At 44.4% G+C, this 15,941-nt stretch overlaps 1 protein-coding gene across 8 annotated transcripts in view; it reads right to left on the reverse strand.

Moving 5' to 3' along the window:
* Positions 1-15,941, reverse strand: part of LOC137524864 (UDP-glucuronosyltransferase 1A1-like) — a 227,004-nt gene that overhangs the window by 16,366 nt on the left and 194,697 nt on the right. For 7 of the 8 annotated variants that reach the window (XM_068245292.1, XM_068245293.1, XM_068245294.1 and 4 more), the window contains exon 2: positions 854-985. In XM_068245292.1, the coding sequence (XP_068101393.1) occupies positions 854-985 (132 nt within the window). Of the gene's footprint in view, positions 1-853; positions 986-7,157; positions 8,185-12,099; positions 12,181-15,941 lie in introns of those variants that run through there. The other variant, XM_068245288.1, reaches the window with a different exon arrangement.

A 15,941-nucleotide genomic window follows, 5' to 3' on the forward strand; every position in this document is an offset into this window, starting at 1 on the left:
TTTCAGGCAGATGCGGCCGTCGGATCCGCCTGGTGTGCACTGGGCCTCAGCTTAATGGGAGAAACAAATAAACTTATTAGTGTATTTTTGGGATGTGGGACAAAACCTATATGCTGGGAATACACCATGAGATTTTTTGGCAGATAGATGGTTCGATAGATAATTTCCGACAGGTCCGATCTGATTTTCATTTGTTGTTCTGATTGATTACTGATAGAAGTGAATGGAAAATGATCGGAAAATCGATCGGACAGAAAATCTCCTGAAAAATCTCATTGTGTGTTCCCAGCAATAGAGGTAAAGTTTTTTACCATCTCCCTTTCTTTTCATGTACAGGGTTAAACAGAGACCACATTTATGAACTGTCTGTAGGTTTACGACTAGTTGACAACCCTAATCCATGGTCATTTATTTTTTCTTTCGGTATAGTTTGCATATAGGGCTGTCACAGCTTGTATCTAAAATTCAGCATTTATTACCCAACTGCCAGTGGCGTAGCTAAGGAGTTGTGGGCCCCGGTGCAAGTTTTACAATGGGGCCCCCCAAGCACTCTATACATAACAATTGATACGGCGCACCAAATCCTGCCAATGGCAACTACAGTGTCAGAGGTGCAAGGAGGGGATGGGAAACCGTTTGTTAATGATTACCACTATTCAAAGTATCTATAGAAGTGATTATTATGAGCACAGGACCAATAGAGAGCTAATACTGTAGTTGAGGAAGGGCCCTTCGGGGCCCCTCTAGCCCAAGGGCCCCGATGCGGTCGCAACCTCTGCAACCCCTATTGCTACGCCCCTGCCAACTGCTATAGAGATATTAACTAACAGATCATTAGGTAGTAGATTCTTACCGTCTGGGGAATGGATCCTAAAGCCTCTGCAATGTCCATTGCCTTATGCATTGGGATCTCAGATACCATCGATCCAAGTGAGAAAACCACAAAGCCATGTTCCCCAGAACTGTTCACCAGCTTCTCAAACTCCTACAGAGTGATAAAAAAAAAGTTATAGTTGGTGCCATTATTTGTATGAAGGAGCTCCTGTAAGGAAAAGTACATGAAGAAAAGATTATGAGTTGCATTGGTGTTCAAATTCAGAACATCCTTACCAGTTCACCCGCACACCACTGTTCAGCACCATTTAGCACTGAATCAGTAGACAGGGTCAGGGGGAGGTCAGTGTGCACACAGTGCTGTGCGCCTGTATTAGTGCGAGGTGCGACGCTATCGGCGTACCTGCTGCTGTGTAAACGTTGCACCCGGTGCAACGAAAACGGCGCATCAGGTGCCCCCGAAGCGGCGCATCAATGCGCTGCTTTAGGGGCACTTGATGCGCCGATTCCGTTGCATCGGGTGCAACGTTTACAGAGCAGCGGGTACGACGATACTGTCACACCGCGCACTATTACCCACAATGCGCGCTGCACGCGCACTGAGAGGCACTATACTTAGTGTGTGTTGGCGCAAACCACCTAACGCCCCTGGTTTGCACACACAAAGCATTAGGGCGCACTAACCGGCTTAGCGCTGGTTAGTGAATCAAGCCCTAGAGGTACTACATACTGTCAAATGTTTTGAATAGAATAAATGTTCGAGTCGATAAAAATCATTGAAGGAACCAAAAATGTATTTAAAGTGGTATGAAAAATCAGCATTTCCTCTTTAAACTATAAGATTATTTGCAGCATGAAATCCACTACCACAAAAAAACTGTAGCAGAACAGTATTAAAACAGTTAAACACAGCACTTTGTTCTTCAGTGGAAAGCTAATTGCTTCAGTGGGTAGATTCTAATCACATCCAAAGATGTGAGAACATTATCTTTTGTTTGCATTCCTCTGTAAGGTAAATTTAGTAAAATTAGCATACTGCTGAAATTAAGCTGAGATGCAGAAAGAGCTGAGAAGTGATCACTTGATAGATTTTAATATATAAATACAGCAGCTATGCCATAAAAAGCAATGGGAGTTTTCAGAGCAGATAAACTGTACTTTGGGACCTTCTAATTTGTAAATAGGCAATATTACTTGTGCACAAAAGCAAATATGATAACTGTATGGGTAATAAAAGTAGGAAAACACATTTTGTTGAATGTTATGTCAGAGTTTTATCCCACTTTAAAGCCATGAAACTCCCAAATTAATATTTTTTTAATTGAAGTATCAATCAAAACTGATTAGACAACACTTAAGTGGAGAGTGGCAGGTGAACAACAACCACATAGCTTTCTACTACAACAGGAGATAGATGTGGTGGGTGGTGGCATTCTGACTGACATTCAGTTGTTATGATTGTCTTTTATTTACAGTATAAAATACCATCCTACTACGAAGAGAGGAACAATATACAGGGGGTTGAGATGACAAATCAGCATACATAACAAGTACATACTACGACATCGGAGGATGAGAGGACCCTTCCCACGTGGGCTTAAAATATAAGTGGTGATGGGAACAAAGTAAACAACGAGAAGGGGAACAGTGAGTAGATGCAGATTGTTAGGTGAGAATAACATGGTTAAGTTCAAAGAGGTAGGTTTTTAAAGCTTCTTATAAAATGTTTTAAAAGGTAGGAACAAGCCTAATTGGACAAGGTAGGGGTATTCCAAAGAGTGAGTGAAGCTTTAGAGAAATCTTGGAAAAGGTTATTATTAGTGAGGAAGTCATTAGAGGGATGTTTGAGGAGCAAAGAGGGCTGTTAGAGGTGTATTTGTGGTCAAGGTCCAAACTGGGACAATGGAGTTGATTAAAGGCAAAGTACAGCAAAATCAATGATTCGGAGTTGAAATAGAAGCCAGTGTAGAGATTTGCAGAGATATATAGATAAGCTTAGGTGTGCAGCATTCATGATGGCTCATAATGGCTTGTAGAGGAAAGAGTCTAACCAGAGGAATATTCAGTCAGATTTCTCCAGGAATCTGATCTAATAACTACTGGTGCAAAGTGTTAATATAAGAAAACAACAAATGTTAGGGAACTATCGATCCTTTGGAACCTTTGGATATGTAAAAAAGTATATATCTTCATTCAAACATTGATGATATTGTTCAATAAAGAAAAGCAATATTAAAAGAATGTAAAAACAGCTTCTTTATCTTGCAAATGTCAGGCTGGTCTTGTGCTCAGGGCCGGATTTCTGGGCAGGCCACACAGGCCCAGGACTAGGGCGGAGCCAAGGTAGGGGCGGGTTAAGAAACAGGCAGCAGTGTCCCAATGGCCGCCCATTCTATTCCCCACAATGATGCAGTGTCACTTTGCAGCCGCCGCTCCTATCCTCTGCACACAAAAGCATGTCTGTGTGTGCAGCTTCGGCGGACTGTGGGGTAGTCCCCTCTGCTCACCTCCTGAGCCCAGATGCATTCCGTCCGCGGCCGCCCGCCCTGCATTAAATTTGCAGATAGGCATTGTATGGCTAGCAGGCAGCGGGCGGCAGGCTGGAAGGACAAGGGTCGCGCACAGATAGATGATGGGTAATCAGCTGCTCCTCGCCCCCTCTGTGCTGTAAACATGAGAGCTGGCAAGGCTGGATTGTGTACATCAAAGTCAGCAGCCTATCACGCAGCTCGGGGGAGTGGCCACGCCCCCAAGCCACGCGATTGGCTGCTGACCGTGCTGTGCACAATCCAGCCTTGCCACCTCATTGGCTGCTGTTCGGCATGTGACACGTGGCGGCAGTGGGGGACAAATTTAACATCTTTCCCGTGGCTGGGAACTTTTGGGCGACAACAAGGCAGCGAAGATGGTAGGGAAAGCAGCCAGCATTGAGAAGCAGACACAGCCAGGCATCATGTTGCCTGGCTGCAGTTCCCCCTAACAGTTCCCTGGGGCTATATATCGCTGCTTGTGCTGTGCAGATGAGCCACCAGCCAGGCAGTGCCAGTGGTACAAGAATGAAAGCGCCACACAGGTATAACATAAAAGTCCTTTCACCCTGACCTGTAACACAGTCAAGTTCGGTAGCTTCAATATACTGTACCTAACATAAGATGATTTGCTGTTTTTTGCTGTTGAATGTTTCTCATCCTACACTACCTGATTTATTGCCCATTCTTAGTCATTCCACTTGTGTAATGGCTCCTTCCCTCTTCCACATTTTTCGCTTTTCTTCCCGTCACATTCTCCCTCTCTTGTTCTCTATATCTGTTCTTTTTAGCTGCCCTCTTTCCCATCTTGTTCCCTTTCTCTTTTAATCTCCCATCCTGTGCTCTCCCCCTCTTTTTCTTCCTTCCCCTCTTGTCCCTTTCCTCTTTCTCTTTTATGCACTTTAACTGTCCTCACAGGAGCTCACAATATAATCCCTATCATAGTCTAATGTTTACTATATTATTTTAAAACATTTATTTGGTGCTGATATCTGCAGCACTTTACAGAGTACATAGTCATGTCACTGACTGTCCTCAGAGGAGCTCACAGTCTAATCCTACCATAGTTATAGTCTAATGTCCTACCAAAAAATATTATTATGTATTTATATAGCACTGACATCTTCTGCAGCACTGTACAGGGTGCATAGTCATGTCACTGACTGTCCTCCTCAAAATCTATTCCCTACCATAGCCATAGTCTTAAATCCTATGATATTTTTTTTATTATTGCAGCACTTTACAGAGTACATAGTCAAGTCACTGACTGTCCTCCGAGGAGCTCACAATCTAATCCTACCATAGTCATAGTCTAATGTCCTACCATCTTAAAATTATGCATTTATATAGCACTGACAACTTTTGCAGCACTTTACATAGTTCATAGTCATGTTACTGACTGTCCTCAGAGGAGCTCACAACCTAATCCTACCATAGTCCTAGTCTAATGTCCTACCATATTATTATTATGTATTTATATAGCACTGACATCTTCTGCAGCACTATATAGAATACAGTCATGTCGCTGACTGTCCCCAGAGGAGCTCACAATCTAATCCTACCATAGCCATAGTCAAATGTCCTACCATATTATTATGTATTTATATAGCACTGACATCTTCTTCAGCACTTTACAGAGTACATAGTCATGTCACTGACTGCCCTCAGTGAAGCTCGCAAATGGTGATGGAATATTGTGGGTGGTGAGGGGCGGTTTGTTGACTGCTGGCCTAGGGTGGTAAAAAGTACAAATCCGGCCCTGATTGTGGTGTGCTGCAGACTGGCAAGTGTACATGTTGTGACATTACACATTCACACATGGGCTAGTGCCACATGGTACAGGAGCTCATGGTGACAGTGGACACCAGAGGAGGCCAGGAGTTGTGCCGTTGAAGAGGTGAGCCTTTATGGGCATGGGGAGCTGAAAAGGGTGGGGGGCACTTACAATTTAGGGGTGGCCAGGCAGGTGGTGGAGGCCAACTGGAAATCAGTGTGCAGTGTATGGGCAGGTAACAGTCAGATCCCTCTTTGATCAGATTCAATTACAGAGGGATCTATATCATGGTTGATCTGCCCATACATCAAGTAATGTATGGGTACCTTATTTCTTGCTGCTGAGTAACTCATTGCAGTGTGTAATCTCATTCAATAAGCACAATTTTAACACACAATAATGGCCTTTTTAAATGTACTGTATATAGAAAAAGCTGTGTCTGAATCTGTTTAGAAAAATATTAATGCTGTCCAGCCAGTGTTGCTATGAAGACAGCAGTACCAGACCAATGACCTTGCTTCTCTCTGCTGGAGTTAGGCAATACACAGCAATGCACAACTTGTTCCCAAAGCCCGCTGTTTGCACAGTCCAGCGCAATACCACATATGTGTCCGTAGTGTCCAGTGTCAGGCTGACAGAACTGTGCAATCAGCATGTCTCATTCACAGTCCAGGCTGGACCTCCTTCCCAGTGTCTATTCTACTGTGTTCACTGCTTAAATACGCATTTCCTGAATTAGTACAATATTTTCATATCTGTTGTTCGAACCTAGTGTTTTGGGGTTTTTTTTTCTATGCCTTTAAATTCTTGAGAAGATGGTTGGGAGCAATGATCTACACTGTGCCACTTGCTGCAACAAATGAAATGCTAACATCCGTATAGCACTCTTCTCCTGTCAAATGCAAAGCACGCTTAGTAGGCCTCCTGGCCTAGCACTCTGTCCCCCCACCCCATGTATTGCCATCAAAAACTAATTGTACCATGTGCCAGTCTGACAGATCTCAGTGTGATGGAGGAAGAATAGGACAATTTGGTGCACCATCCCTGTGGTCTAGATATTAATGGTAAAAAGGAAATCATTGAATATAAAATGTGTTTTAAAGCACACCTGACCTGAAGCAAAGCTACCAAGGTAAATACAGAGGTATGCTCCTGCTGTATCCACACACCCCTGTGCACAGTCCATTTCTCTCCTCATTCCCCCACCCTCAGTCCCCATAATCAATCTTTGAATAACTTGACTTTTGAAGTCAAACTTTTAGACAGGAAGAGGCAGGCCTGCTAAGATGTTCCCTTCTATCACCCTGCCATTCCCTCCTCTTTCCTGTCCCATTCACTCCTCTTAAGTGAGGGAGAAGAGGAAGGAATGGGTGGGTGATAGGAGGGAACATCACAGCAAGCCAGCCTCTTCCTGTCAAAAAATGTAACTTTAGCCAAAAGTTTTAAGGAGTGATTAAGGGGTCTGGGGGAACAAGGAGATGAACGCACAATGCAAAGAGGTAAGTGGATCAAGCATGAACATACCTCTGTGTTTATCTTAGGTAACTTTGCCTCAGGTCAGGTGTGCTTTAAGCTGACAACACCCCTGTATATGCTCACCCTTAACATTAATACCACCACTGTAAAACATCTATAGAATATAATGTTGCCTTTAAAATATGTGAAAAATGAGCACAAAACAAGTTTAGTTCTATGATTTGGCTATAGATGTAACAACTGATTCCTTAGATGAGCTTATCATAATAGCATGTGTTATTTTCCAGGACAGCAGATCTGGGTCCGTTGCTATTCTGTGACTTTGCATGCAGCATTACAGAATTCCATAGCAGTAGGGGAGAAAATAACACCCTGACCTCTAACATTCCTCTACCCTCTATAGTTCTCAGTGTAATCTTGCATTTACATGTTCATAAGCACTGTGATATTCAATTGTCTCCTAATATGAGCATTGCCCAGACTACTCTGCAGTTGTAATTAATATTCATTTACTTTGCCTATAAGAACAGTGAAAAGTTATGTACCTGCTTTAGGGGTTTCCTGTTGGCACAGTTCATGCCGCCTATAAAAACCATGTTCGGCATTATGGGTCTGGGATATTCAAAGATGAAGTCATATCTCAAGAGCCATATAGAAGCTCTGCTGAAAAGGTCTACAGGTCTGACATCTCTTTTCAGGAACTCTGAGGCAAGCTGTGCATAGGGGGAATAAAACATATAGCACAGCCCATAGTCAAACAGTCGCACTACAACATTCTTCACTCTCTGTCTGAAGTCCATGTGGTCTGTGTAAGTTGTGAACAGCCTGGGTATGTAAGAAGGTGGGCTTGGTGACTGAGAAGCCTCTTGATCCATGCCGAATGGAGCCCCGCGCATGAAGAACACAGATGGAATGGAGAGATGCTCAGCTACAATCTCCCCACAAGGAACAGCTGGATCACTAAGGAGAGCATCAAATTTGGCTCCTTCCAGATATCTGATGAGCGTATCATTCTGAAGAAGATGCTTGCAGGAGGTTAGCAGCCACACAGCTGAATTGGTCACTCTGTTGTACAAGATCTTTATCTTTTGTGGGACTGTTTTATATTTAAAAACTTCTTTGCTCACTTCTTTCACTTGGGCTTCCATAAACTCCTTGCTGTAAGGCAGGTTAAAGGATTTCACCGGGAAAGGCAAATCGTTCAGGAAGAGGTTGGGTTCAGGAATGACCATGACAATTTCATGACCTCTTTGGGACAGCTTCTCCACCAATTCACGCATGCTGAGCCAGTGGCTTCCTTCTTGTGGTATCACTAATAACTTTCCACTTTCAGCCCAGCTTAAAGTCCCCAGGAGCAAAAAGATCCTTGAGGTCCAAGAGAGGTAGGAGTGGACATCCATGTTTTCTGTATAATCGGAAGTCAGACTACAGCAGCTGCTGCTCCGGGACACAAATCCAGAGAGAGAATGCTTGTGCTAGCAGCAGTAAGGCGGTGGTGTGCTTCATTTGTTTGATCTGCACTGATCTTTGCCTTCTGAGCAAACTCTAAACCTGTGGTTTCTCAACACTTTGCTGAAATAAAATGTGACAAGCAATATATCAGCCATGGTGATGAAATGTAAATGTGAATGTATTCGATATACAGGATATAAGAGGCTAAACGCTAGCGATTGCGATTCAGCAAAATCTTTTTTTTCCCCGGCGATAGCATTTGCGATTTTGCTATGCACTGCAGGGCATAGCAAAATCGCGGCAATAATAGCTCCGCCACACGATCGCGTTTATGGAAAAATCGAATCGCGGTAGTGGAAATAACCTACCGCGCTCCCTATGTTATCTAGCAAACCCTACCGATTTTAAAATCGCTAGTGATTTGCGCTTTTGCGATTCAGCAAATGCAATCGCGCTAGTGGAAAAGGGCACTTAAAAAACGCTTTATACAGTGCAGAGAAAGGCGATTTTGAAAATTAAAAAAAATTGCTCAGCGCTTGGAAAAGCACTGGCGATTTATAATGTGAACAAGGCCTGACAGCATTCTAAACGTCCCCGCAACATGGCAGGGATTACATTAGACTCCTCTGAGGACACTTAGTGATGTCATGTCACTAACTGTCCTCAGAATAATTTATAATGTAATTCCTGCCATAATTTCACTAAGGACAGTTAGTGACATGATAGCAGGGATTACATTATAAATTCCTCTGAGGACAGTTAGTGACATGATAGCAGGGATTACATTATAAGATTCTCTGAGGACAGTTAGTGAAATTATGGCAGGAATTACATTATAAGCTTCTCTGAGGACAGTTAGTGACATGATAGCAGGGATTAAATTCTTCTGAGGACAGTTAGTGAAGTGATAGCAGAGATTAGATTGTAAACTCCTTGGCAAGCAGCAAATTCGGTGAGTGACAGGGATCTCAGAGATCACTGTAAGTGCCTGTTCGCTTCCCATTCATCCCCGAGTGCCAGATCCGGCCATTGGCTGCCACCCACCTCTATGTGCAAACTCTGTGTAGCCAGACAAATGTTCAGCAGGATAACTGCTACTGCCAGCCTGCTGCCCACAGCCCGCCCCTTGCTTTCCTGGTGCTCTAGGCCATGACCTTTGTGGCCTTCCCTTAAATTCGGCCTTGAAGACAGCACTAAAGGTGCTTACACACCTTTGACTGATGTCGACCGTTGGTGATCGGGATCCAAAATCCTATTGGGCGACATCGCTGGACTGTACAGACACAAAGTTAGCTGTATAGCTGATGACACACTCTGTTGCTATGCGAGGGCGGAGGGACGGCTGAGCAGCGCATACATGGCGTCGCGCATCGAGACGGGGAGCGCAAGCACAATGACTCTGGTTGCGGTTCGACCAAGATTATTCGGCAGGTGGATCTCTTGAGGGGTGGCAGTTGAGGACTACTGTACACACGCTTTAGCTGACATTAGTCCTGCATGTGTACATAGCTTAAGACTACAAGTCCAAGGAGAGCAGTCGGCACAATCTCACTTAAGATGGGTACAGATGTTAGATAAAAATCTTTGGCAGATGAGGAATCTGCCGCACAAGCTGCCACCACCTGCTGCTGGCATTCTGTGGGAATCCCATGCATTGTGCAATATTATGCTGCGGGTTTGTGCAGGAATTGCGAACGAAGAATCACATAAACATAATTTTGTAGACATTTTACAGTTGTGATTGTGTTTTCGATCGCATTTTCCACATACAATTTATATGTTTGCAATTTTTCAGATTGCGGCAAAATACAATGCAATTGGAAATGCGTGCATGTGTGAAAAAAAATCCAGGAGGATGTCCAATGTCTAAATCCAGAAAAAAAAACATGCAAACAAAACACAGATGAACATGAAAAATATGTGATTCCCAAACGAGCTATGACCAATACGGCGGTGCACGGTTTTGCTACGTTCCGCAAAAAACATACATAAAACAAGTGCAATACCTGCCTAAGGAGGGTTCCAGGCGTCAAATATTGAAAGTGTGCTTAGAGAGGAACTTTATATAACCCAGGATTGAACTGCATCCCAACTAGTATCTGATACCCTCTTTCCCACAAGACATTTTCTTGAATAGATCATCAGGGACATCTCTATGGCTGATATTGTGATGAAACCCCTCCCACAGTGTGATGTCATGACCATGGTCCTGACTCCTGACAGTTTGCTGTCTGTGAACCTAGTTGCATTGTGGGAAATAAAGGCTTTTTCCAGCTGCCAAGCAAGCAGTATCTCTGTACATAGAACTCATTAATGATCATTTCGTACAAATCACCAAACAGAACTAAAGATGTTCCCACCAGTGATACATTTCAGAATGTAAATCGGGAAGAGGAAAGATTTTACAATAGGAAAAAGCTGACTAAATAATCTATAAATGAGTATTGTAAACAATAAACACTTGTATTCATTATGTCATTTTGAATAAAGTTCCTCTTTAACCACTTCAGCCTATCTGGACAAATATATTCGTCCAGATAGGCTGTCCTGCTGCAGCTGCGCTGTGCACGCGATCGTGCACGATCCCGTCGCCTGTCGTTAGCCCCCCGATCAGTGAATGGGAATATAGTTCCCATTCACCGATCTAAGTCCCCTGCAGAAAAAGCGACGGTCTCTTACCAGAGACCGCCGTCTTTCTGCAAAAAAAAAATTCCCATCCTCTTTCTAGTTCCTGGATGTGAGATCATGAGAAATAATGAATTTTTTCCATTTCTTTCTCAATCTTCCTGTTAAAATGGATTTAGGAAAAAATAATTCTTAGCAAAATTTACCACCCAAAGAAAGCCTAATTAGTGGTGGAAAAACAAGATATAGATCAATTCATTGTGATAAGTAGTGATAAAGTTATTGGCAAATGAATGGGAGGTGAAAGTTGCTCGGATGCATAAGGTTTTCGACACTGTGGGGCTGAAGTGGTTAATATCTGCAAACAACCCCTAAATAATATATAACAAGTAATACCATTCCTGCTTATATTTCACACATACGCACACCACATACACTCACAGATCGGCCCTTCTGATCTATATTATTAGGTTTTCTAATTTTTTTTTTTAATTTTAATAGTTTCCTTAGGGATATTGTCGTATTTGTATTAATCTTCCCACTGTTAGAGCTTGGTTAATAAAAAATCCCCTGATGCTATACAAGTTCTATGTTATTAATTCAATCAAGCTTGCTTCCACATAGAGATCCGAGTTGTTCATCTGATGTTAATAAATATCCCCATCAGACTCACAGTTAGTATGATCATCTCATGATACTAGAGGACTTTCTATTTCCAGTCTCTTGTTATAAAAGACCAAACACTTACTACTGGATCTTTCTAATATAATCCCACGTCTTACAGTTTAGTGCTTCTCCGATCCTCGACCTGCCTCCCTCTGCCAGCGGTTCTCTCGCGTGTTAATCCCAGAGCCCCGCTTCTTAGACTTCCGCTTGGCTGGTTCCGGTCAGCGCTTTGTTCAGGTGACATCACCACTCTCAGGTTGTTGAATCTTTTTCTCTCCAGATTGCCGCAGTGCGCTATGCGGCTGTATTGATCCCAACTGTTGTGTCTGTGGAGCACTGCACTGGTTCACAGGAGATACGGGATATCTAAGCAGTGGGACTCTGGGATTAACATACAACCAGGGAAACGCGCGAGGAACGGTATTACGTTTAAATTGCATGCAACTCTGTATTTTAATTAATTTGCTATTAAAAGTTTATAATTTTGTAACCATATTGGGGTGTTTAGCGCGTGTTTCTAGATATATATTTTTAGTGCAATACTTGATGTAGAAGGTTGGAGGAACCTTCAGTAACATGCAGCTTTAAAAAGGTATACAACCACCAGCGCCATTTTGATTCTCGAAATATATAAAGTGTGTTGAAAGATCAATCAAGTAACACAAACAAACTTTCATCAATCTGCAGTAATCATTACAGAAAACATTACAGCTGCGATAAAGTCAGACAATCTACTCAGTGTACCTTTATCTGGAAGCTCTATGCTGGAAAGTCATGCTGACTAAGCACTCTGCTGTGATGGATTCTGCAGAGGATTGGGTCTGGGAATCATAAGTTCCCCTGTGTGTTGTAACTTGTGTAAAGATTACAGTTCAGTACATGCAGCAGAGTGGGTGGAACTAGAGATTTTTTTCAATAATCAGAGGCTTGAGTAAGTTGCCTGAGAGCATGAATAACTACAAGTGGGAGTGTGCTGCTAACATGTCATCTTCTGCTATCTAGCTTTTAGAACAAGATTGATCACTATTCAGTACAAGGTGGCTTGTTTCCTTTCTGAACTTTACACACCAAGCTTATTTCTGAACAATGCAAAGAAAAAAGTACTATTATATTTATAGTACATGAGCATACCTCCCAACTTTTTTAGATGAGAAAGAGGGACACTTAAGCCACGCCCATGCCATACCCATGATCACGCCCCCGCCACACCCCTAGTCACGCATACCATAAAGATTTCATAAGAAAAATATGTTGTTTTATAACTCAAACCACACTGGTCCTTTCTATCCTGATTCATTGTCCTTCATAGTAACATTTTAAAACAAGAAATAGTCAATCAAACACATTTTTCAGTAGAGATATATATGTATTTACATAGAAAGAGGGACAAAGTCCCGAAAGAGGGACAAATGAGGAGGAAAGAGGGACGGAGGGACAGGGCTCCCAAAGAGGGACTGTCCCTCCGAAAGAGGGACAGTTGGGAGCTATGCATGAGGCTTGTGTAGAAACTCATTGTAGTAGCAGTAGGGTACAATACTCACATTGCTTTGCAACACAGGTGGCTGCGCATTTTACAGAAGCACAATGCACCCGCTTTGCTCTCCGTTTCAGCATTGCTTGAATATCGCACACAGATACATGCTGCTGAAATCTGATCAGTATTGCAACAGTATGCTCAGGCTCTTAAAGTGACCCTCTTACTTTATTACCCGGTAAATTCAGTTTTTGCAACAGCATATACTGTAGGTATTTCTTTCATTTTCCTGTTCTTTTATATATAGGCTCCACTGTACACTTTCCCTGATACAAAGGGTTAACATTTTTAAGCTATAGCCTTATCAGCTTTCTTATTATAAAGGACAAACATTTTTTTTTGCATTATCTCATCAAGTCTGATACGGTTATGATACATGTATAGATTGTCACTCGGTGTGGCAATCGGATACATCCCTCTCTATTCTGAATCTGTTTAGCGACGGATCTAGTCCTTCCACACATTGCCCATACTGAAAATCTATTAACCCTGGTGTTCAATTTCCCCAGGATTTCTGTGCAAAAAGTGATCAAATACATTTTTATAATTTTTTTTCTTGTAACTTGCCAAAATGTGTCAAGCAAGGGTCTAGTATACAGTGCAGGAGAGTATTGATGTGTATGCACGTTTATACTGTTCACAGCGTGTTTTGTATGGATGATATATCTGTCAATACCGCTAGGGAGGTTAAACTGCAGCGGTGCACTGCGCAGTGCATTCCAGCACTATAGCCATCGATCTACTGCCGTTCCTACCCTGCTCATGCCCACACACACCTACCTACCAACGCCTAACCAGAGCAGTGTTGTGGCCCACTTAGCACGCTGCACTGACTAGGGGGTGTGGTGCCATTTAATACCAAGCACTGGGTGCAGGGCAGTTTCTAGGCTAAATTTCACCCAGTTCGAGAGTCAAAAAATTGCCCCCCCCCCCCCCCCCCCCCCCAATCAAAGCTGCTAAGTGAAATCATGTCAAAAGGCTTCTTGAAACCAACTCACCATTTTTATTTTATTTTTAATTTTTTTACTCTGCGTCTGACCACCTGCCCAGGGAAAAAAAGAGTGACCCCCTCCGCCCCCTAGCCAGGGAGTCACAGTATGGTGGTCTGACCACCTGTCCAGGGAAAAAAAGTGTGACCCTCTCCCCCCCTAGCCAGGGAGTCACAGTCAGACCATGGTGGTTTGACCGTCAGACCACCATGGTCTGACTTTGACTCCCTGGCTGTGGGTGGTAGGGGGGGTGCTCTTTTTGCCCTGGGCTGGTGGTCAGAGCCCACCATGGTCTGACTGTGACTCCCTGGCTGGGGAAGGGGGGTACTCTTTTTGCCCTGGGCTGGTTGGTGGTCAGACTCTGACCACCAGCCCAGGGCAAAAAGAGTGCCCCCCTACCCCCAGCCAGGGAGTCACACTGTTAGACCATCACCATGGTGGGTTCTGACCACCAGCCCAGGGCAAAAAGAGCGCCCCCCTCCCCCAGCAGCCACATCAGAAAGAGAGAGGCAGTGCTGTACATAGACTGCCTGCCTTACTGCCTACTTACCATGAGGTCCATCTCATGGCAGGTGGAACTGGAAGAAGGCGCCGGGCCAGGAACGGTGGGGGTCCGGGCAGGGGACCATGGAGGTGCTAGCGGGCAGCGGCAGCAAGGGCCAAGGCACCCACTAGCAGCAGTGGCAGCGAGGAGCCCGAGTCCAACTGGCCAAAAAGACTCCACCTTCTGGGGCTGGGCTCCGCCGCACACTGCTGCTGCACACAGGGGTGAGCCTGGGGTGCCTGGCACCTGGCAGCAAGATTTTCTCTGGCGCCTATGGGAGTGGTTAAATTAACCGCGCCCAACCACATAACCACACCCATGTCCTGCCTAATCACACCCACACCTTCCACCTCTTTACGCATGCATGTGGTACCCCATTCCTACCCCTCTTCCATGGGCTTGCTCCTGGCTGGCTTTGACTGCCTGGCAGTCTGCTAGTCTCTGGACTGACTCGGGTTGAGAGGCTCTGCGAGTGCGACGCAGTCACACACTGCGTATTTATGGCTGCCTGCGGCCACCGTACTCTCGCTCGCTGTCGTCGGCTCCTCCCCCCGCCAAGCCCAAGCGTGAGGTGGGCTGCCTGTATCTTTCCCGTTGCGCCGCGCAGCCTGCCAGTGTTGCCAACCTTTCACGTTATTTTTTACTGACAAATACCTAAAAATTTACTGACAAAAGATTATTTTTACTGACAAAATTTCCCCACTAAATGCACATAAGAGACAGCGTTTCACCAGTAAATGCACATAATAAGAGACCGCTTTTCACCAGTAAATGCACATAAGAGACCGCTTTTCACCAGTAAATGCACATAAGAGACCGCTTTTCACCAGTAAATGCACATAAGAGACAGCTTTTCACCAGTAAATGCACATAATAAGAGACTGCTTTTTACCAGTAAATGCACATAATAAGAGACTGCTTTTCACCAGTAAATGCACATAATAAGAGACAGCTTTTCACCAGTAAATGCACATAATGACAAACAGCCAGTTTCCCCAGTACATGTAGCCAGCCTGGACCCCCATTAGGCAGTGAGTGACAGGGAGCCCCTTTAGGCAGTGAGTGACAGGGAGCCCCTTTAGGCAGTGAGTGACAGGGAGCCCCTTTAGGCAGTGAGTGACAGGGAGCCCCTTTAGGCAGTGAGTGACAGGGAGCCCCTTTAGGCAGTGAGTGACAGGGAGCCCCTTTAGGAAGTGAGTGACAGGGAGCCCCTTTAGGCAGTGAGTGACAGGGAGCCCCTTTAGGCAGTGAGTGACAGGGAGCCCCTTTAGGCAGTGAGTGACAGGGAGCCCCTTTAGGCAGTGAGTGACAGGGAGCCCCTTTAGGCAGTGAGTGACAGGGAGCCCCTTTAGGAAGTGAGTGACAGGGAGCCCCTTTAGGAAGTGAGTGACAGGGAGCCCCTTTAGGAAGTGAGTGACAGGGAGCCCCTTTAGGAAGTGAGTGACAGGGAGCCCCTTTAGGAAGTGAGTGAGTGACAGGGAGCCCCTTTAGGAAGTGAGTGAGTGACAGGGAGCCCCTT

The sequence above is a fragment of the Hyperolius riggenbachi genome, chromosome 7, assembly GCF_040937935.1.
Source record: "Hyperolius riggenbachi isolate aHypRig1 chromosome 7, aHypRig1.pri, whole genome shotgun sequence".
Lineage (NCBI taxonomy): Eukaryota > Metazoa > Chordata > Amphibia > Anura > Hyperoliidae > Hyperolius > Hyperolius riggenbachi.